Source organism: Falco peregrinus, chromosome 5 (assembly GCF_023634155.1).
Source record: "Falco peregrinus isolate bFalPer1 chromosome 5, bFalPer1.pri, whole genome shotgun sequence".
In the NCBI taxonomy this organism is placed as follows: Eukaryota; Metazoa; Chordata; class Aves; order Falconiformes; family Falconidae; genus Falco; species Falco peregrinus.
The window spans coordinates 104388282-104410484 of NC_073725.1; the positions used below are offsets into that span (position 1 = coordinate 104388282).

Genomic DNA, 22203 nt, shown 5'->3' on the forward strand with positions numbered 1-22203 from the left:
CGCAACGGTACGAGATGGTTTTATTTGAACGACATAAAAAGGACAAGGGAGCGGCGGTCACGGTCACGGGCTGGTGGCGCCTGCCCGCCGCGGCGACAGCTGGGCACCCGCTGGGAAACGCTCCAGCGCGGCGACAAGGCGCTTCGTAAAACCAGACCCTAAACGCACGGTTATTTTATGGACAGAGCCCCGGACACAATGTACTGCAGAGGACACAAAAGCTGCCGTAGTGAATGTGATCCCTATACTGCTGCCAGAGAAAGAAGCGTCGCCCGCAGGGGCTCGGGGACAGGACAGTCCTGGAAAAGGCGGTTTAGCCGACAGAGGCCATGATCACATCCACAGGGAGCTCCTCTCCGCTGCGGGCAGTGACCTGCATCGTCACGGTGTCGGTCAGGACGAGACGAGACCGTACCAGGAGGTCGTGGCCACCCCGGAACACACCTGGAAGGGAGAGCGGGAGGAAGGAGTGAGCGTGTTGCAGGCCACCCTCTCCCGCAAGCTTAAAAAAATGACTACTACTGTTTGGCAAGGGCAGGTTTCCCCAGGCAGTCCAGCAAATCCCCAGCACTGGGCCAGAAGAGACCCTCAGGCAGCGCATTTCCCATTGGTTATGACGTACCTGGGGCTCTTGCTACTGTGCAAATCATGAAAGCAAAACTTAAACGCCAGCTGAGAAGAGACCCAGGCACGACCCTCCTTCAGTGACCACCAGTCACTTGCCCAAGAGCTCCATTTTGCCAGGCAAAGGTGCCGTACTTTCCTCTGCAGGCTCACTCTGAACTAGGAGGCCACAGGTCACGAAGACAGCCAATTCCACCCAGCTGAACCTCGGGATGATCCCAGCCGACATCCCCCCGTCACAGCACCCTCGCTGATCCCCAACACCAGCTGCTGCACACTTGTGGAGACAGAAGCCATGGAGGAACACGCCTCCAAATCCTACCCAGAGCACAGCGGGCTCCATCAGAAACTCCTGCCCTGATTTTTAACAGGCAGCTCTGTGTGACCTCCCAAAGAGCTGCTCCTCCGGCAGAGGCCTCACCCACAGCTTACCTGCCAGGTACAGCGTGTGGGAGTTCTTGTTATCTGGCACTTTATCCGATCGCTCACAGGGCTGCATACCCAGGAACTTCACAATATTACTAACTGCCTCTGTTAAGAAAAAAATAAAATGGGCTCCATGTCACAGGTATCTTAACAGAGACACACAGAGAGCATCTAAAGGCGACTCACGCCCTCCTTACATGTTAGGGTTCATGTTCCTGGTCCCAAGGGACACATAGCATTGGCCAGTATTGTGGTTTTGGAGGCCACGAGGGAGGCAAAGGCAATGCACAAAAACCCCACCGCCACACGGCGGTTCCGTTAACTGTTGCAGCAAAGGTGCAACAGAAAGAGGAGGGTGAATGAGTCAGACGACGGAAGCAGGAGAATGCAGCTGACTGCGCGCTAACTGTGCGGCCCTGACAGCCTGCTTCTTTCTCTGGGGACAGCTGCAGAAGGAAGGAGACATCTTGCAGGTGACACAGGTCTTCAGGAGGAATTTGAAAAGGCTGAGGGAGGGTATTACAAATCCCAAGGGGCTGCACAAGGAAGCACAGCGATCGTTACAGGACAAGGACACCCTTCTAAGCCATCAAAGGGACTGGGTTTCTGCAGCTTGCTCAGGAAAAATAAAAGGACTCTAAAACATCATGGAAGAGAAGAGGGCTTACACCATGAGCCTGCCCATCAGCCTGATGTTTTTTGCTCTTTGAATCTTTTCTTACTGGTCTCAAAAAGGAAAGTGGGAGCTCACAGCTGAACGACAGTCTGTCTACTTAGGAAGGTAGAGTACGAGAGCAAAGCAAGATGTTCTCTTGCTTCATGATCCAGCCTGGTCTCCACAGGGCCCAGAATGCTCGTTGGGTTTTTTGAAACCTCAACTTGTTATCACGTTAACTCTAGCTCTGTATTTAACAGCTGTGGTGAAATAGCTTGTGAAGGGTTTTGCCCCATTAGCCTTTCTGTGAGAGATCTAAAGTGAGCCAGACTGTGCCTCCAGACTCTGCCTGCTGGAGGGAACGTTAAGAGCTCTGCTGGGCTCAACAACCCCTTACCTTCAAGGGTTTTAATTGCAGATAAAGTGAAGGTCTCTTCCTTTTCATACTCGTCACCCACTTCATCCCAGGCTGCTCCAAAGTTTGGCTTCAGAACTCGCTGGATGTGATCAGCCACTGTTACCTCCAGGTCTTCAAGCTGGTGGCAGAAGAGGTCCAAGTGAAACATGGTTATTTTTAACCCTGCTCTCTCCAAAGTGAACTTTAGACCGGGTTCCCTGAAATCAGGTGAATGTAGGAGACAGCCTCCACTTCCACTCGTGGATACCTCAGAACAAGTCCTGCCCCTTCTGGTCAAGCAACTGCTAGGCCTGGCAAAGCCACTGGTCATGTCATTTCCAGTGTCTACAAAGCAGGTTCCCATTCTAAGCACAGCCCTTGGCCTGACAGAGATCAAAGCACTGGACAAACATACAAAACAAAGGAAAAAACCAAAAGCTAAGAAATAGCTGCTTGTGCTCACGCAGATGCCGCATTTGATTCCCTGGAACGTTTATAAGCTTGTATTTTGCCTTTCTGGCTTATGGTTTTGCAGACTGGTAAAGTACAGTGAGACACTGTCAGACAGTTGCTATCACCTAACGCGACACGCCAGGTTAGCTGAACTGCTGCTGTGACTAGATCTGTGCAAAGCAGAACTGAGTTTGTCCCTCCAGAGCATGTATCGCAGGGCAGTCAGTGCCAGAGCCGGCTGGACACCAGCCTGCATTCATTTCAGCAAACACTGCAGGAAAGAATCTCCTCCTGATTCTGGTTGAAACACATAGAAGAGCTTGTTTAAATATCACTCAAATGCCCTGATGACTGGTGAGAAGCAGAGAGAGGGGTTAACCTTGCACATTCCATCAGGAAAAACCCTCCCCACTCCTTCTGGGAGGAAGCTGTGTCCTCAGTGACTCACTGCACAGCAGTGCCTCAAATCAGATTCAAAGCAGTGACAGGCAATCCATAGCAAACAGCCTCTGGAGCTAACAGGGCAAGCTGAGTTTGTGCCACAACATCCCTTTCTCTCCAGAGAGTAAGCACCACCCTCTGTGAGCCAGCCTCAGTTTCTGACCAAGCATAAGTTCAGCTTCTTGCTTTATGGTAAAACAGCCTGCCCTGGAAACAGCAAAGCCTGGAAGAGAGGCACTTCTGCAGCATCGGTGCTTTCATCGGTCTTGGTGCTGGAGAGGGAAAAGCCCCACCACCCTGGCTTCAGCTGGGACAGAGTTAATTTTCAGTAGCTGGTACAGCGCTGTGTTCTGGATCTAGTATGAGAATAATACTGATAATACACTGACGGTTTCAGTTGTTGGTAAGCAATTTATTGTAGGTCAAGGACTTCCCAGTTTCTCAGGCCCTGCCAGTGAGAAGGCTGGAGGGGCACAAGAAGCTGGGAGGGGACACGGCCAGGACAGCTCATCCCAACGAGCCAAAGGGACATTCCATACCATAGAACATCATGCTCAGTGTATAAACTGGGGGGGTTGGCTGGGGCCTGCCTGGACATCGGTTAGCAGGTGGTGAGCAATTGTATTGTGCGTGACCTGGAGCTTGTTTGGTTTGGCTTTTCCTTTTGGATTTCATTCCTCTCTCCCCTTTTCATTGCAGTTGTGATTACTATTATTATTTTATTTTAATTATTAAATCGTTCTTATCTCAACCCACAAGTTTTACCTTTTCCCTCGAATCTCCTCCCCACGCCTCCCTGTTGGGGGGAGTGAGTGAGGGGCTGTGAGGTACTTAGTTGCCAGCTGAGGTTACACCATGATACCCACCTTCCCCAGAGCAAGAACAAGGCCAGCAATCTCCCTGTATCAGGCAAGCCACTAGGCAATTAACTGTGCCACCACAAAGAGCAACTCATGGAGAACAAAAGATGTCCAAAGGCCCTCTGTCTCCACAAGCCTGACCATGCAATTGCTAGAGCCCATAAGGGCACAGCCAGCCAAGCCTGGAGGACACACCATGGCCTCCCAAAACATAGGTATCCTGCACAGTCAGGTGTCTGCCAGATATTCCAAACAAGGCAAAGCAAGCTCTGCAAACCCACATCTGCATCCCGGGACAGACACCACACAGATGGCAAGAACCTCCTCTTCACATAATACTGCCCACATCAGCGCCAGTGGTCACATCACTTGCTCGCAGGGATCTAAGTACAGATCACAAAACCCCTCAAAATGACAGCATTTTCCATGATCAGGTACACGCCCAGCTCCTTACCACATACTCGTCCTCGTAACCCTCGTCGTCTGTCTCACCCGTGTTCGGATCACAGTCCTTGACAGTGAACTTCATCATGCAGCTGAAGGTACAGGCCACTGGAGGCAGGGGAGGCAAAGGCAAATCTCACATTACCACAGATCCGCACTCCCCAGTGGCAGGACTGGGCTGGGAGATCTGGGTTCTCCCTGTCATTGTCAGCAGTACAGGCTTAGCCAGTGACCTAGAGAGGGCTCTCCCACAGTTTCTGTCTCTCAAGGACAAGGTATTTATTTTTAATATTAAGGCTAGCAAACAGTGATAAAGATAGGCTCATGATGGTTGTACCAGACCATAATCCTCAGATTAAATGCTATTACTGATGAACCTCAAGTTGTGTTGGGAATACTAACTAAACGTGGCCCACCAGTGCCTTGTAAAGAGGCAAGATCCTTATCTAGGGATCGGTTCGTGTGCCTCTGACATGAAACCACCCTGCACTGCAACACAGCAGCTGATTAATAGCACTCGGCTGGGAGAGGAAGTGATGACTCACCCCTAAGAAGATGGGCACTGCTGGGTGAACAGCAGCAACACACACAGGCGCACAGTCCCAGAACACAAACGAGGGAAACCAAAGCACAGGTAAGGCCCGGTTCATGTTCTGGACAGTGACAAATGAGGGGATGTTCAGTTCAAACAGACATCCCTGAAATTCTAGCAGTTTCTCTGAAATATGCATTTGCTACTCAAAGCAGCTGGGCACTCACAGCACTTTACAAAAGTACCAGCTCCTCACATACTAACACAAAGAACCGACATGCTAAAGGACATGCCAGGGTGCATGGAAGATAACTCAGCAGAGTGCTGAATACTTATCTGCCAGCTCTCATTGCCTGACTCGTCAATGCTATAGCACAAGGGAACGGGGAGAGGAGAAGGGACACCTGACATCCCCCGAACAGCAGAGAGAAGTCATGCTCAGCATCACTCACGGCTGCACCCACACACAGCTATAAATATCTGGCTAGGATGCAAGGTAGAATCTGTGGGGGTGAGCAATACAGTACGCTTAATTTGGAGAATGTCAGGAAAACACAGAGGGCAAACTGTTTACCTGCTGTTGGATCCTCTTCAGACAGTGCCACCAGCGTGTAGCAGGTACCCGGCTGGTTGTACACCAGGGTTTTGGCAGGTACGTAGCCAATGACCTCATATCCCTCTGTTGGCTCCATCTGCACCGTGACATTCTCCAGGATCTGATCGTTCAGGGTGTTTGTGCAGTCAAACTGAACAGGGAAGCAGAAAGCAGCAACAGCTTGAAGCTGCTCACTATAGATCTAATAGCAGACTCACTTTAGGCAGAGCGGGAGTGTGGTGTCAACTTACGAACCCCTAGTCTTTGTGTTTCAGCAGGGCACCCTGCTATCAGCTGGCTAGTCATAGGGCTTGTCTGTTCCAGGTTACTCACAGAGCAACTGTGACTAAAACCTACTCATTTAAATGCTTTAGGGGAGAAACTAAAACCCTGCAGGGGACTTCAGTGCTCCAGCAAACTGTTTTGGTTGGTTTGTTTGGTTTTTAAAGGAAACAACACTTAACAATGAACGAGCACACAACTACCCGAGGCCTGCCTACTGCAACCCAGGCAGAAGCACAAATTCAGCGAGGGCAGGGATGTGTCAGCTTCTGCCTGTTTCAGGTCACCAGTTAGTATGGAAATTTTTCCTCTAACTGTACTTTGTCCTTTCTCCCTGGATGGTAATTTCCAGGTTAACTCTTTGCTGTATGGAAATTGAGTACTGTGCTGCCTACACTTCACTTGACGCTATAGGGAACAGTGCCCCACAGCAGATGGGAAGATGATCCTTTGCAAGTTTCAGCAAGCTTGATTGTTTCAGCAAGTCTAAACTTGCTGATCAGACTTTGCTCCAGCTGCAATCACAAGTCACTTAACCTCACACAATTATATCTGGTAGATGGACAACAGAAACAAAGATCAGCCCCTATGAGGACTGCGTATGCAGTTCTGAGCTTTTGAGGAAGGAGCTGGCTAATGACAAAACACGGCTGTTCACAAGCTATTGTAAGACTCATTGTGCCTTGAACTCCCCGAGGACCAAAGATGCTGGCACACCAATCCTAGTATCTCACATGTAGCAGCAGGGCAGTACAGCCAAGGCCAAGACATACAGAAAAAAGCATGTGTACTACACAAGCTAAAACAAGATGTAGGGGATGAAGAGTTCTCCCCCACTATGTCCCTTTCCTGGGTACCCTCTTCAGTGTTTCAGTAAACTTCACTCTTTTATGCCCAAACCACAAGCCTGGGGACCGTGAGGAAAGAATACAGCTCATCCTGCCAGCTGCTCAGTGAGAACAGCCCCATCTAGTGCTTGCTCGTTTTATTTGGACTACGTGTAAGCACCATTCAGCCACACACACAGGCTCCCTAATTAATTTTTTCTGGGGCTCTGCTGCCCTGGATGAGAAACTAAGGACTCCTCATTGCAGTGACGTGCTCTGCACACAGATATCCCCGAGCTTCTTCCCAGTGGAGCTTTTAACTGGTCAGGAGCTTATTTTCCAATCATCTTTCAGCACCACATGCCACAGTTACCCACCTGGAACACCATGTGGCTGACAAAGGTGTGCTTGGTGCAACGAACCACGTACTCTGTCTCCAGCTCCGTCAGGGCAACAGGCTCTGGGGAAGACTTGAAGAGCGGGCCCAGTCCCCGAAACTCTGGGATTGCCCCCAGTTGCTCTGAAACAGAGGACACAGAAACCATTGCCTTCCCCACCTCATAGGAACGTGTTAGCAGTTTCAGAGCCCTCATTTAAGCTGCCAGAAGCTGCTGCACTATGGAACTGTCCATCAAAAATCCATAAGGATTCAATAGGGACTTTCAAAATTAAAGGCAGAGTCATGCTGTGTCCAGATCTATCGCGATACAGAAAGAACAGGACTGCAGGCATGCCTGCCCACCCTCCCTGGAGCGAACAGTTGACTTAAAGTTGGGAGGGAGCCCATGTCACTTTATGAAAGCAGGTGGGAAAAAGCCAGAGGGGCTAAGGCAGGCTCAGCAAGAAGTTGCTATGTTGTTCTCACACACAGGCATAGGAGAGGCCTTGTATCAGTTCACCTTGGAATATTTCTTGCCGTGTCGCTGCCACCTTCTCTGGCTGTTTGACTACAGCAACAGGAGCATTTTCTGCAAAACAGAAAGAAAACACACTCACACCACAAACCCAACAAAAGATTTGAAGGTGAAGAGTAAGTAGTAACTAAATAAGAAAACAGATTGATGTCTGGAGAGGAATTTGTCTAAGGGAGGAAATGAGGAAAGCTCGTTTCTCATCTTGCTATGGACTAGACACCCATATTTAGTTTCCTAAAACCTTTGCAACTGCAGCAGCTCCAGTGAGGATTACCAACTATTACTACTATTAGCAGTTGTACTAAACTGGAACACTAATGTGGGAGCAACCAGATTTGCTGGCCTTAGTCTTTGCAGAAGATGTAATCCCACAAAATTCAAACAGGATGGAGCTCAGCAATTCCCAGCAACCCCAGTGTAGTCTGTTGTCTGAGGGCTGAGCTGCAAGGGAATTACTAGCAGTTTTGACCAGCATTTAGGGGACTGTTCCTCACCTGCTCTTTGCTCGATGATAGGAGCTGTTGCCAAAGGAACAGATTTCAAGTCAAAGGGTTTCTCGGAGGGCTCCAGGGTGTACTGATGCAGAGCCCTCTCCAGGCCAGGGATAGACACCGTCAAACCTGGGGACAGAAGGGACAAGTCACTGAAACCACAGATAATACCAGCTCTTTGTCACTCGTTAAACCAGGAAAGAGATGAGACTTGTTTTGAGGACTTCCTGCATTACCATTCAGGATGTAGCCAGCATTGAGGGCTTTCTGCTTCTGCTCCAGAACATTCAGGTAGAAGGTGGCTCTGTCTCTCACTTCGTTGTCGTCATCCATCACACACCTGAGAGGAAAAAGCAGAAAACTTTCTTCAGTGCAAGGCAGCAGAGTCCATGCAAATGCATCCAGGTGACTAAGACACCTTACGGGGCCAGAAAGAACATGCCAATAGGAGACAACCAGCAGTCTACTAGTAATTGGTTTAGAAAAGCAATCATCTGCCACACTTGGATTCTGTCCACTTTGTGGTGCTGAATCCAGTGGCGATCCCATCACAGGATCCCAGGTACCCACTGTACCTTTTCAGGTCCACAGCTGGAAAAGACTAGACATGCATGGGGATGCTAACAAGCTCTCAAGCAAACAGGGTTTTTCACCCAGGATGTTGAAAACCTCTGAGGTACAACCCACCTTTTCAGTAACACCAAGATACTAGGTAACATCTCCTCATTCTGGGCTCCAAACTTGGCCAGGGCGCTTACAGCACCTGTAGTACAAGTCATGAAAACAGAATCAGAAAGCAAAGAAATCAGTTGAAGTTTCCTCCATTTCCTGGCCTTGATGAAATGCCACGTGAGAGATGCTAGCACTAGTAAAGCATTACTGTGACTAGAGAGAGGCAGATGTATTACAGCAAAGTGCCTGCAAAGCTCCTCTGTCTAGTTTTAGTCGTTGCATCTCCCTCCCCGTTTCTCAGCTGCAGGCTACCTCTTCCATCAATACTACTGCAGGATCTTTGCTGTGTAAAAAGATCTGCTCAGAACAAGGGCGAATCACAAAAGCAAAGGTGTTCATACACTATTTCCTTGGAGATCTGCCATAGGGTAGACAGCTTTCCAGGTCTGTCTCTTACCTGCCCGGACTTCTTCATGCTCTAGGACAACCCTGTTATAGATGAAACGAATGTATTTGGAGGGGTTGTTGGTTTTGGGCCCTTCCTGCCCCAAGAGGTGGAGGATACGAGTGGCCAGCACGGTGAACTCGCAGTCCTCAATGAATTCGCAGAGATGAGACAGGCCTGTCTCTTTGCTCTCCGAGTTCTCCTCAATGATGCTGATGATGCAGTCCACAATAGCTCGCTTGTATTCAAAGCCACCCTAAGGAGCAAAAGGGAACTGCTCAGCTGGCAATCTCAAAGTATTTTAGAGACTCTGAACTAGCCAGACAGGAAAGACTTTTCTTCAAAAAGGTCACTCACACTCAGCGCTCTTAATCTGTGTTTGAAAGGAGAAAGGCAGTAATGCTGTCCCCACTTTTGACCCTCTTTACACCCAGAGGGCCAGCTAACAGTCAAGCTCTCTTGCCAACTCCCTTCAGAATGGCCGCAGTGAAGGAAAAAACAAGTCCTAAAGAGGGTAAAAGAATGCATCCGCCTGAAGGGTTTACATCTCCTTCAAAATCCTCTGCTACTAGAATTAGTGCATAAAAACAGCCATATGGGAGGAGAAAAAGCCCAACCCTCTCCCCTTTAGCACCAGACATCTGAGGATGAATCACAAGAGAAATATATTAAGGATCATATTTGCCACAGCAGGACCCAGCAAATAGGCCCATTAGTGTGGGAAGACAGGCAATCAGTATCTTCCCAGGCACACCCCATAACCTGACATGCTGTTGATGCTTGGTTATCTTCAGACACTATTTCCTAGTGTCCTCAATACACACCAGGGGATTAAATTGCACACTATCCTCTGCCAATTACATGTGCAGTGCTGGGCATTTGGGGGGATCCTTCTGGAGCTACTTTTGGTTAAAAAAAAGCTTTAGAACAAAATGGTTTGAACTACAAAACCCCATTCAAAATGATACCATCCACCCACAGAAAATCTGGGAAAGGAGAATAGTCCATTTTTCACAGGAGCAAAATGAGATGCTCTGGTTTGTTCCCAAATGAGAGGCTGTAATTGGCAGAAAGTGATGTCAGAGCAAGCAGTGGGGCCAGCTGTGTTGCAGGCATGTTAGCTCATTTAGAAACAGCCTCAGCAAACCTCTGTGAAGCTGTCTTTCTGCAATTTATGTCTGACTGAACGCAGGGAATGATTATAGGTACTCGTGATGCCTTCATCACCACACCACAGAGAACAGAACAAAAGTGGTCCTGTGTCATCAATAAATAGGTTGCTATAGAATCTTTGTGTACAAGACAAAACTTCTTGGAATTTGCTGTCAAAGTATAAAAGAAAGCTGGTTCAAATGTGAAACACACATGGAATGCCAATAGATCTGCTGCTGCCTGCATTTGCTTTGAGAGTTAATAAACCCCCAGAAAAATAAAAGAATGAAAACCACATTAAAAATATGCCTGGCAGTATGCGTATAACTGTTGTGCCCAGCTGGCCATTTCTGCCAGTCAGACTGCAAGCCTTTTAGAGAGAGGCTCCTACTGCACAGCACTATCAGTAAAAGCTTGACTCTCACAGGGGTCACCATGCAGTCCTGCAGTTCATGCATATAAACATGGAACAAAAAGTAGTTGTCCTGCAAACTTACCTCTTCCCGAAGCATAGTGAAGAGAAAGTTCATGAGGACAGCATGTTTGCGAGGGTATTTCTGACACAGTGCATTGATAGCCTGCACCACTACAACCTGGAGGAAAAGGGGGGCAGGTGAAAAAAGGATTCAGTGTCACCAGGCCGGGGGGGGGAAGGCTGACTTGTGTTAATTTTGTGCTGGTCCCTAGCCTGGAAACTACAGTTTTGCCTTTACTTATCCAAAAAACCACAGTTCCAGGAGGTACAATCCTAGAAACTGGGGGAGACTGCTCTTCATGCACTGGGCCAGCCCCTAGCAAAAGCCCACACCAACTGGGAAGAAGAAAAAGATTTAATTCTCAAAGGGTGTCTTCCCAGAAGAGAGCATGTGACTTTGGAGCTGAGTGCTGTACAACCAAGGCATGGCTTAGGCCAACAGCCTCAGATTCTTTCTCTTCCCTGAAAATATTCTGCAGCCCAGCTCCTGGGAACAGCTCCATGCAAGTTTCAGACTGCACACACAAACATGGACAAAGGCCAAGGGCTTTCTTCAGGAACCTGCATGTCCCTCCTCCTCCCACTTCCTTACTTTGAACTCATCTGAGATTTCTGACATGAAAGAGGAGATCTGCTTCATGAGCCGGTCAATGCTGCTCTCACTGCCAGTTTTCAGCAGTGTGGTGATGGCCAGGGTGGCTATGCTGCGGTTCGAGTCTGTCACAAGGTTCTCCAGGTCTAGATTACAGGCAGTCACAGCAGATGGGTGCTTCATGGCCACCTAGAGCAGAGAAGGAAGAGCAGAAATCACTCAATAGATGCAGAAAGTCCAGCTGGCAAAACTCACTCAAGTCTTGTAAGCTCTCACTCCCTCCTGTAAAAATAAATGATTGTACATGTAGGTCATCTCAGACAAACAACTAATCTGAGGTTGAAGTAACAAGCTGTTTCTTCCTGCAGAATTGCATCTCTTGCTGGAAGAGAAGCAGTAGTAATAAACGATCTTTTACTACTTTTAACTCTCTCATTCTCCTCTTTATATTAAGAAAAGAAAGCTATGAACTCCCAATAAAAACTCAGCAAGCCTAGTTCTCCAGAACAGCTTTGTGGGTGGAAGCACAGCAGTTACCAGACACTGCCATCCTGTCTTTTTCTTTTTTTAGAGTTTACAAGGTCAAAGGAAAAGCTGGAGCAAAGATTGCCACGGAACAGGCAAGAAGCAGCATCAAGGTTTGATCCCTGTTTTACAAGGAGCTCCTTCACCATGGGAAGCTCAAAAGGGAAAGTAGTAACACATAAGACCAGTGACACACTTACAGAGACCTGTGAAAATGATTGCTTTAGGTGTTCTTTTTTCCTTCTTAAAGTGTTCTTTGAGGTTTTATTGCACTCAGACACCAATGAAATGTAAAGCTGTAGCTCACGGTAGAGGTTATTCACAGAAAATCATCACATAATCTGCCCCCCTTTCTCTTCTGAAGTCTGCACCTCCCTGCACATGAGAAACTATTACAGCTCCCAAGAGGCTGGCTCCTACCTTGTTGAGGGTACGGACGGCTGCGTATCTCAGCGCTGCTTTTGGGGAGCTGCAGAACAGCTGCAAAACTGCAAGGAGGGAAAACAACAAAGGCAGACGTTTAGGCAATCTATTATTGAGAAGTGTTTCATACCTAAAGCAAGAGCTTAAATGAAGAGACAGCTGCAAGCACAAGGTAACTAGAAGAATGCTTAAAAAACAACTGTGAATTTACCAGATTCCTCCCTCCCTCCCTGTATTCTCCTTTGCCAGACACCCCTGCTGACAAAGAGCTCTTACCCACCTCCCTCTTCTTCCATGGTGCTGCTATCCTTCACTCTTCTTCAAAGCCGATTTCATCACCTTGTCATCTTTTCTACTAAGTCAATTTGAACTGCTGTTCTCCATTTCTATGCAAACTCTGTTCCTTTCCCAGGGCTGGCCCATGAAGGGCCCTCTCCCCGTGCAAAGAGGTGACACACAGCCTCCCTACCTGACAACAGTCCCAGCTCAGAAGAACCTTTGGACTGGACTGAGCTGGGAAGGCAGGACCCCAATACCTTGGCTTTTTGCACAGTTACACTCACTCTAAAGCAGGAAGATTTATCAGTTAGAACTCAAGAGAAAAAAAAAAAAAAAGAGACCCCTCCAGTAACCCACACTTGAACACACCAGGCAAAAACCTTTACAGGAGAAAAGCTACTCACACATATCACAGGCTCTCAGCATCAGCATAAAGCAAAAAACGGTATGGCAGTACTACAGGCCTGAAACTACACAAGGTCCTGTTTCTTGGGGTCATCAGGAGATGTTACCACTGCAGGTCCATAATTCCCTCGCCATTGCTGTGAGCTCCACATTTACCTGAGACAGCTGGAGCCAGCTCTTTGGCAGTGCAGTTGGGCAGGTTAACGATGGCAGATGCTGCTTCATAGACCACCATCTCGTGCTTGTTTCTTAGGCAGCTCTCGATGAAGTCAAACAGGGGGCTATCATGGCTAAGGGACAAAAAACCCCACAAGAATGAATTAAAACAAGGGTGCTAACAACATTAAGAATCCGACAGCAGAAATGGGCAGGTCCCATAGCCCTTGGAAAGGTAAAAGTGGCCATAAATCCACTGTCCCCAGATTATGCAGTGGTCATGATACTGTACTTCCAGCATGCAGGGGCTAGAAGTCAGGCTACCTTCTGAGAAGACTCCCTCTGCCTTACAGGCTAAAGAGAATCTCCCTTAGACCTCACACATCAAGAGTTTACTGTACACACCAGAAATCTTATCCACTAGGAAGCCACGCTGCATACAGGGTAGCCAAAGAATTACAGAAGACAGAGAAAATGAAGTAGAATATCTCAGTAAAGAACACCTATGCAAAACAGTCCAGAGAAACCAGAAAGTATTCAGTGTGCAAGCACACAACTCATAGAAGCCAGCTCGTAAAAACCATGAAAGCATCCTCTATTTTCTCTGCTGCTTTCACCCAACAGTAAGAGGGTAGAAGCTGCATGCTGCTCTTCAAAGACAGAAATAATTGCCCTCATGAGACGGTAAGTGAGTCTGCAAGAGGAAATGGAAGCAGAACCTGAGGAAATTCTTCCAGCAGGGCAAAGGAGATGTCTCACCTGCCAGCCTCTTCCTCCAGCAGCTTGCTGGCTACTCGAATCATCATGCAGTAGGCAAATGGTGACTTGAGGCCGTGGCGCGTGAACTTGCTGAGCATCTTGTTGACTGCCAGGCGGTCATTCTTCCGCACATGGTAAAGCAAGCCCAGAGCATGATACTGCGCAGGGAAAGAGATCGTCACAAACCCATGGAGTGCTCTTTCCACTTTTATGCCCTCTGTTGCCCAGAGGTGGCTGGCTGAGCTCTAGCATTTTTCTCCACTCCCAGCTGCTGCTTGCTGTTCCCTGTGTCAGCAGCGGGTTTCCTACCTGCACCATGATATTGTCACTGGAAGCTGCCTCCTGAGCCTCGTTCACCCAGCGTTTTACCACATCATAACTGGTCTTCAGCAGGTGCTGTGGGGAGATCAAGCCACAGACGACCCATAAGAAAAGGACGGAGGAAGCTTTGGGAATCACGGCTCATATTAAGAAGCAATGAGCCTTCCCCGCAAGGGTGCTGGTGGCAGCAACGTACTGAAGAGCATGCAGAGACCTGCCCGTGACGGCTGCGGCCTCAAGAGGTCGATCATCGCCCACGAACTCAGTACTAGTCCCTCAGTTCACAAAGAACAGCAACAATGAAACCCTGAAACTGTTCAGTCCCACCACAGATAACTGCTTCCCAGCTTTACTGTCCCTCAGGCCCACCCTGCAGGGAGTACGTACCAAGGAGGACACCAGAGCAGAGCTGGATACACTTGGCACTTTGTCAACAATTGCCTGCTTCATGTAACGCTCAATGGCCTGCAACATGGTACTCTGCAGGGAGAGGGAAACAACAGCTGACACAGAAAAGCTGTCAGGAGTGTGAAAAGGGAGATGCAAGGCAAGAAAAGCAGAGTGGAAGGTGGGATGGAGTGAAGCAGGGAAAGATGAAGGGCTTAGGGCTGCCCCAAGGGAAAAGCAGCACTTACATCAGTGATTTGACAGAGCGCTCTCACAGCAGGGCCTCGGTAATTGTCATCCTTCCCAGTCATGTCTTTGGTTAAGCTGGTTGAAAACAGGAAGCTCTCAGTACTGCACTGCTGAGCCAGCAGCTCTCAGGTACACGCAGTGCACACAGAGCAGCAGGCAGCCAGCACCACAGCTGAATGCCAAGCAGGCAACTGCAGGTGTCAGGAAAGTCCCACCAGGATGGGAAGGCAGGAGGAAAAGATCAGTACTCAGGTTCCAAGCCCTGTATGGGCTCCTGATCACCAATCAAGACCGGAGCACACACATGTACCCCGCTAAGGCATCTGCCTTCCTTAGTGAATGCTCATTCCTGCCCTTTCCCCAGGGTCCTGGTCAGTGCAAGACCATCTATGAGTGGATGGGAGTTCATCACATTGCAGCACTTGGGACTGTCTTCTGTCTGCTGCATGGCCTTGGCCCTCAGCACACCCTATACCCTCAGGCTCCTGTCTCCCCCCACCAGCCTTTTAGTGGGATGATCAGAAATTCAGGAATGACTCACAGAGGGAATTCTGTTCCCTGGTGAAGTTGCATCCTGTGCTGCTACAGGAGCAGTAAAGCCTTGTCTACCTGTTGAAAGCCTTGGGAATTAATGCCAGAAGTCTTCAAAATTCTTCAAGGCATTCAGACAGGAAAGTAGGAGTTAATGAACCAGTCTTTTGCAAAAGGGCAAAAGATCAGCAGTGCTGCCATATCACATAACCAAAAGGGACAACCCAAACACCCACGAGCATGGGATATAGGGACACAGCGCATTTCACATACTTCACTAGGAGTTCAATGTCTGTATTCTAATGGCCTCTTTTAAAGGAAAATCTTTTCCTCACCAAGGACATTCCCTATCCTCACCCTACTTAAGGACTACAACTATCTTCAAGAGGTTGAACAAGCCCTTCTGGAGGACACATGAATATAACAGTAAAGAAAATTGAAGTGACTGACCTGCTAGTAACAATGATTACATCTTCTGCAATAGAAGACATCTCTTTGATAGTCAGGTAACACATCCTACGAAGAGTTGGCTGACAAGGAAAGAGGGAAGACAGATATCAGCTGAGAGGATAGGAAGAGATCTCAGTTTTCCCTGCTTCTATGATTTTATTGTGAAGATCAAGAACCTGACACCTTCAGAGGGCCCCAGTGCCTTAGCGTAAAAGATGTACAAAACCCATGTTGATTAACAATATGCCTCTTCCTCTTCTATATCCGTCAATCTTAGAGTGAAGCCGCAGAGATACCAGATTTACGTGGATCTAGTTTCATCTTTCACTTGTCACTTGAACAAGGAGAAAAGCTTGAAATCGTTAGCTGAAGGCACCCTGTTGCTTCAAAAGCAAGAAAGCAAGCAATTTATACTCCTGAGTCTGGGAATCTCTACACTGGTCTCATGATTGTAATGCCCTGTGGTTTAGGGGACAACTAGCGATGGTATTACTGCTGTGGGTAGGTACTAATTCCTGAACTCCTCCAGGACACACAGTTATTGACTCTCAGCAGGAAGCAGGATCTTTTAAAGCCAGACACAAAGCATAGTATATTCTAGCTGATTATATGCTTGATCTGTGCCTAGCAGTCTCAAGAGGCAAAGAGCAATTCAGAAGGAGGAATCTGTCTCAAAATCAGAGGTTGCTTCAGTTAAGCTGCTACAAGGTCTGGGAAGGGCTAGGAAGCTGATCTCTGTTTCTAAACTTTCAGCCTACTCTTCCCACGCAGATCAGGTAGCTCCAGGCAGGACAGAAAAGCTGACTGTATAAAAATGCATGCCTCAAGCTTGACATTTGTCAAGCTTGTCCCATTGACAGCTTGTCCCACTAGATAAATACAGCAGAAAACAACAAGCAGACTTACATCATTGGACTGAAAGAGTTTGGTCATAGCAAAGAAGGATTCGGTAGCTTCCATGACACCAAGGTGCTCCCCCTAGAAGATGTTTGGAAAGGAAGGAAGGAAATATCAATTATCACCACCAGCTTTGGACCTGCTGCACGTGTCTCTGTATAGGTGTAAGTTTTCTCTCCCTTACCTGGTTTATGAGATACAGGATCTTGGTGAGGATGTGAGCACATTTTCGTGGATTTATGGGAGTCTCATTAAACACCCGAGCCTGGAAACAAAGCACAGATAAGGATGCTGACACCAACACCTCCTCACAAACACTGTCCTGTCTGGTCTTGGCCACCAATACAAACACCACATTGTGAGCAAGGTATGGCAAGGTTCTTAATGACTTTGGATCAGATTACCCCTTAATTCCTGTTAAACACGGAATCCTTTTTAAACAGCTGGTTCTACAGTCTGGGATCACAAATCCAAGTGCAATTAAGGTTTAAAGGCCAAATCCTCATCACACTTTCACCCACACAAGTCTGGATTGTATGCTAGCTAAAACACTACTCTTCTGACAGATGTATGAAAGCTCTTGCAAGGCTAAGGGGAGTCAACACCATTCACAAGGTCGCAAGCAAACAGGTAACACTGAAACAACACCGTCTGGGGATTGAGTTTACCTGCTGTTGAACAGAAAGGCATTTTTTCAGAGCGAATTCAGACTATTCAATAACTACTGACACCCTACCCATTAACTTTGTCATCTACAGGACATTTGGGGTGTTCAAGGCCCATTTTCCAACTTTCTCGTTTGAGGGTGAGCTTTCCCAGGTAATTTTATTCATTTTATTCCTATTTATATTCACAGTCTCTAATTTGTCACAGAGACCATTTCAACCTCCTTCCTTCCTCCCTCCAACAATAAAATAAGAACCAATGGGAGTGTTGCCCATTTTTTCAGAGCTAGACAGACTTTAATAAACCCCCACTTCCTTGCTGAATTTCTTCAGTGACCTACTCAAGAAAGGGAGAGACTATCCAGAAAGGGGTACACAAAAGGAGATCATCTGAGCATTTACCTCTTGCAAGACTGCACTCTTCTCCAGGTGCTGGAATGGGTTGGAACCCCCACCTGCAAAAGAAAGAAAAGTCTTTCCAGGAATAGTGCTACAAGAAAGCGACTTTCTAACTAGGCCCATGCTTCAAAAACAGACTGAGCATTTTGGGCTAACTTTTTTCATGAACACCAAGCAACCAGAGCTCCCTCTTTTAAGTAATATTAATTGGATGTCTTCATAGCAGTTAGGGAAGAGCAGACACAATATTCTTCAGTTTGCCATCCCCTCCAGAAGTAACTAGCCATAAGCCGAGGTAGACTGGTTAGCTGTAAAGTAACTGTGCTCCACTGTTATCCCCAAAGACCTATTTCTAGCCCCTGGGCTGGAGGCTTGCTGACAGTTAGAGCATCAATAAGACAGGCCTAGAAACAAAAGCTCAGACAAAAAGAAGTATCGCTTGCCAGACTGTTGAGTCAGGAGTGCTTTATCCCTCCCTTATAAACCAATCAGGAATCCACCAGTAAAGTATTTTTGGCTCTATCACTAATTAATAGAACAAGACAGCAGACTAGAGAGTCTGGACACAGAGTAACTTTCATTGTTCCACTTAACAGAATAAATTATATTAAATAATTAAACCCCTCACCAATTAAGGATGAAATAATCAGAGGGAAAAGCAGTATCATACTGCACGGTCTCTATTAGCTCGCCTCCTAAGCATTTGTGAGCTGCAGCTTTTCAAAAGCTGCCAGTTATTGATAAGCAGGCTTTAATTAGTACCTATGTTCAATCTGGCCCTGGGACAAAACGGAACAGAGCTGGAAATGGCTGCAATGTTTAACAAGCCTGATCTGCTAGAGAGCGCAGCTCCTGGGCCCAGCTCCGATCTGACCTGGGCTTGAAGCATCCTATGCTGGTGCCAGAAGCCTTTGCAAGGGTAACCCTTACACTTAAAGGCAAGCACATCTGCACTCTGGCTCCTTCCTGGTTCATAAACTGCCCTTCTCTGGCTCAGGAGTTTGTAAATGCAGCAGGTGGCTGAAAAAACACAGACTCTTATGTGGGGTTGAGGAGAGAAGAAAACAAGGGGAAAGAACAAAATTAACATCTCTAGTATGAACCAGTCCTAGTATGAGCATGTGAACACGTTCCAAAAAACCTGCCCGGTAAAACAGTATTTCCCATGGCCCAGCAAAACTACAGTCCCTAAATCAGCTATGAATAAGGGAGCATCGCTGCTTCATCTTTCATAGTACTAAGGAGCTTGAAATACATTGTACATGACGTCTCAGTCTGGTCTCAAAGCATTCTTCCATCAGTGGAGGAGAAAGACACAGGGAAGACAGAAGCTGTGTGTTCAGAAGGCTCCTAGTATTGGATGACTAATAACAATTCATACTGATTTGCAGAAAAACAGTCACTGACCAAGCAAGGATCTCGTAATTTTATGCCGAAAATAACATCTCAAAGTGCATTTCTGAGAGCTGCTGGAAGCAGCTCATCTAAGGCTACCTAAACCACCCATGAAAATCAGAGTCACAGAAGCCAATTAAGCAGACACACTTATCTTAACAAGATGACCATCCTGTTGGCCTTTACATGGAAAAGATGGGTATACAAGGCCTGTAAATTCAGAGGTGATGCACTGCACCCAATACTAAGAAAAACAAGCACTCAAGCTATACATTTTGGACATATACACAATCCACGGGAGAAAGGCAGGTGCAGTAAATGCTAGGAATCTTCATTTGAGACAGAAGCAATAGGATGAGAAATAGATGTAATAGCAAAGAAAAAATGCTGGGAAGCACGCAAGCAGCAGTGGCAGAAAGAACAAACACTGTGAGCTCTGAATATGAACAAAGTCAACAAGTCAGCACCATAATACAAGGAAGTGCATCTCCTGCCAGCCTTGGCCATAAGTAATGCCAACACCTTGAAGTGTGTGGCAGGTGCAAATGAAGAATAGCCCCAAAAATGAAAGCCAAGAGCAATTCCCCTCCAACAGTTGCCTCACTAAATTCTCTGCTTATCAGGATGTCACTGGAGGCTTTGGACAAGGGAAAGAAGGGCAAAGCATTTAATGCATATTAAAATCAAAAGCAAGCACAGTCCACAGAGCAACCACTAAGATTTACACTGAATGAATTCACTTCAGGACACACCGATTCATTACGCAGAACAAGGCACACAGAAAGCTTCACAGGAGGATGAAAAAGATACCACAAGGCACAACCATGAAAGCAAACACTATCATAGCTAGCCTCAATTCCACACCACATAAAATATCTACCTCTTCCTTACTACCCAGGCCTAAAGTTTTGAAAGGTCAAGCAGTCACTTGGTGGTTTTTAGGTGCTCTCAGCCTTTCAGATCCACTGAAAGTGGAAGTGATCTTGTTGGAACAGCAGACCACGTGTGCCAGAAAAAATACCAGAAACTACAAATCGGATTCTACCCTGCTTTAGCACCTGGTTTGAGAGTTGGGTAAATGTGAACAGGGCTAATATGCTCAATATTTAGTCTCAGACTCCACACCTGGTGGTGCAGCGGGCGACCTCGGTGTGCTGTGCCAAAACAACTGGTTTAGCCCCTGGATGCAGCAGGGAGAGGACAGCAGCAGGCTGCTCTAGTGCTTCCACAGTGCTTCACACTGCACCCCGGTGCGCGCCAGCCAGCCCCGGCTGCAAAGCTGGTACCCAGTGTCCCCTCATGGCTCCCTCGGGGGCCTCCCCCGCAGCTGCCCCCCCCTTACCCACAGGAGGGGTCTCCCCACGCAGCTGCCCCCCCCTTACCCACAGGAGGGGTCTCCCCCCGCAGCTGCCCCCCCCTTACCCACAGGAGGGGTCTCCCCCCACAGCTCCCCTTCCCCACGGGAGGGCCCCCCACCCACGCAGAGCCCCGCGGCCTCCCCTCACCCGACTCCTCGTCCTTCTTGTCGAACTTCTTCAGCATGGTGCTGCCAAGCGGCCCCTAGGTGAGGCCCTCCCCGCCCCGTGGCAGTCCCCGTCCCCGTCCCAGTCCCGGTGCCGGTGCCAGCCCGCCCCTTCCTGCCCCCCGCCCCTTCCTGCCAGCCTGTCACTGCCGCCGCCGCCCGCCGCACTGCGCAGGCGCGGCCCCGCCCGCCCTGACGTGGCTCTCGGTGACTGACAGGAGGAGAGGGCGGGATCGATTGGGAAGGGCGCGGCCTGATTGGCGGGGGGGTGGCGGGGCTAGGAGTGGGGCCGGGGGCGGTGAGGCTGGGCGGCACGGGGGGGCGTTGGGCTTGGGGCAGTATTCACAGTGGGGCTGGGGAGCACGGGGCCTGGGGGCGGCACTGGCATTGGGGGGGGACTGGGGTTGGGGGCGGCACTTGCACCGGAGAGCAACGGGGGCAGCGGCGCTGGGGGGCACTGGAGGCACTGGGGCTGGCGCGGGCGCAGTATTGGCAGTGGGGCTGGGGGGACTGGTGTTAGGGCAGTACGGGCACTGGGAATGCTGGGGCAGTGGAGCTGGGGACGGCACAAGGCCTGGGGCAGGAGACACTTGTACTGGGGGACACAGTCCAGGAGACACAGCAGGAGGGGACACTGGGATCCCTGGGACACACTGGGCAGGGGGATACCCTGGGAGCAGCAGAGCCCCGGGCACCGGGCGATCAGGGAATGCTGGGGCCAGAGGGGGCCGGAGCAAGGCAGGGGCACACTGGGAGTCAGGGAGGGAAGATGGGGCAGTGGGGCAGGACGTGGGAAGGGGGAGTTCCTGGCAAGGGCTCAGTGCTCTGGGGGAGAACCCCTCCTGGGGACAGGCAGTTCTCACCTGAGTGTGTGTCCCTGCTGTGGGACACCGCCTCTGGCAGCTCCTGTGCCCCGTGTCCCCACTGGCACCCCACCTGTACTCTACACCCGCAAACCCCGGGGCCCAGCCCTGCAGCCCCCACCACTGCAGCAGGGTGTCCTGGGGGTCCGGTGCTGCCCAGGCGTAGCCTGAGCCCTGGGGCAGGCAGGGCAGGACCAGTTACCCACCCTGCTGCCTCACCCAACCCACCCATCTGCTGGCGCATCCCTTTGCTGGCTACTGAGATACATCCCTCCCACGGGGCGTTGGGTCACCCCGATGGCTTCTGTCCGCTCCAAGGTGAAGGGGCTGCACTCACCCTGCAGCAGGTACTCCTCGAAGAGCATGGCCGTGTCCCCCACCAGCTCCAGCAGCCCCTCCGGCACGTGGCCCCTGGCTTTTGCCTCGCTCGCACCACCCTGTACTTTGCACGGGGCAGCTGCACTCTGCTCCACGCCGCTCTTATCTCCCAGCTCCGCCAAAGACGGCAGCCACACGGCACAGCGCGATGTCCCCGTTGGCCCAGAGCTGCTGAGGACACCCTGGGCCGGGGGCTGGCCTTGCTGCCAGTACAAGGGCTGACAGCCCCTCTTTGGGATCTGCTGAGTTCCAGTGCTGGCCCTGGCCCAGGATGTGTCCCCGCTGCAGCTCTGGGGAGAGGGAACACAAAATGGGGGTGTAC

General features: G+C 49.2%; 1 protein-coding gene across 2 annotated transcripts; it reads right to left on the reverse strand.

The window, feature by feature from the left end:
* Window positions 1-3: 3 nt before the first annotated feature.
* COPG1 (COPI coat complex subunit gamma 1) lies at window positions 4-22126 on the reverse strand. Of its 2 annotated transcripts, none has more exons than XM_027794207.2 (24): window positions 21841-22126; window positions 17727-17779; window positions 16844-16924; window positions 16669-16740; window positions 15763-15842; window positions 14781-14856; window positions 14533-14625; window positions 14134-14220; window positions 13825-13982; window positions 13066-13199; window positions 12223-12290; window positions 11278-11466; window positions 10708-10803; window positions 9071-9314; window positions 8629-8704; window positions 8178-8281; window positions 7945-8070; window positions 7436-7504; window positions 6914-7056; window positions 5407-5578; window positions 4311-4408; window positions 2103-2241; window positions 1057-1155; window positions 4-444 (listed from the first exon to the last, which is right to left on the reverse strand). In XM_027794207.2, the coding sequence occupies exons 1-24, from the start codon at window positions 21866-21868 to the stop codon at window positions 314-316; spliced, it is 2616 nt and encodes an 871-aa protein (XP_027650008.1). In that variant the 5' UTR covers window positions 21869-22126; the 3' UTR covers window positions 4-313. The 2 variants fall into 2 exon arrangements, with proteins under 2 accessions (XP_027650008.1, XP_055660646.1); XM_055804671.1 differs by lacking the exon at window positions 21841-22126 and adding an exon at window positions 20624-20742.
* Window positions 22127-22203: the final 77 nt, after the last annotated feature.

Excerpts from the sequence above, each read along its gene's own strand:
- COPG1 (XM_055804671.1), bottom strand. The coding sequence starts at position 20,660 with ATGCTGAAGAAGTTCGACAAGAAGGACGAGGAGTCGG. Across the intron at positions 14,857-15,762 it reads GTAATCATTGTTACTAGCAG|CTTAACCAAAGACATGACTG; the intron begins GTCAGTCACTTC and ends GTTTTCAACCAG. Across the intron at positions 8,705-9,070 it reads GCATGAAGAAGTCCGGGCAG|GTGCTGTAAGCGCCCTGGCC; the intron begins GTAAGAGACAGA and ends CTTGTACTACAG.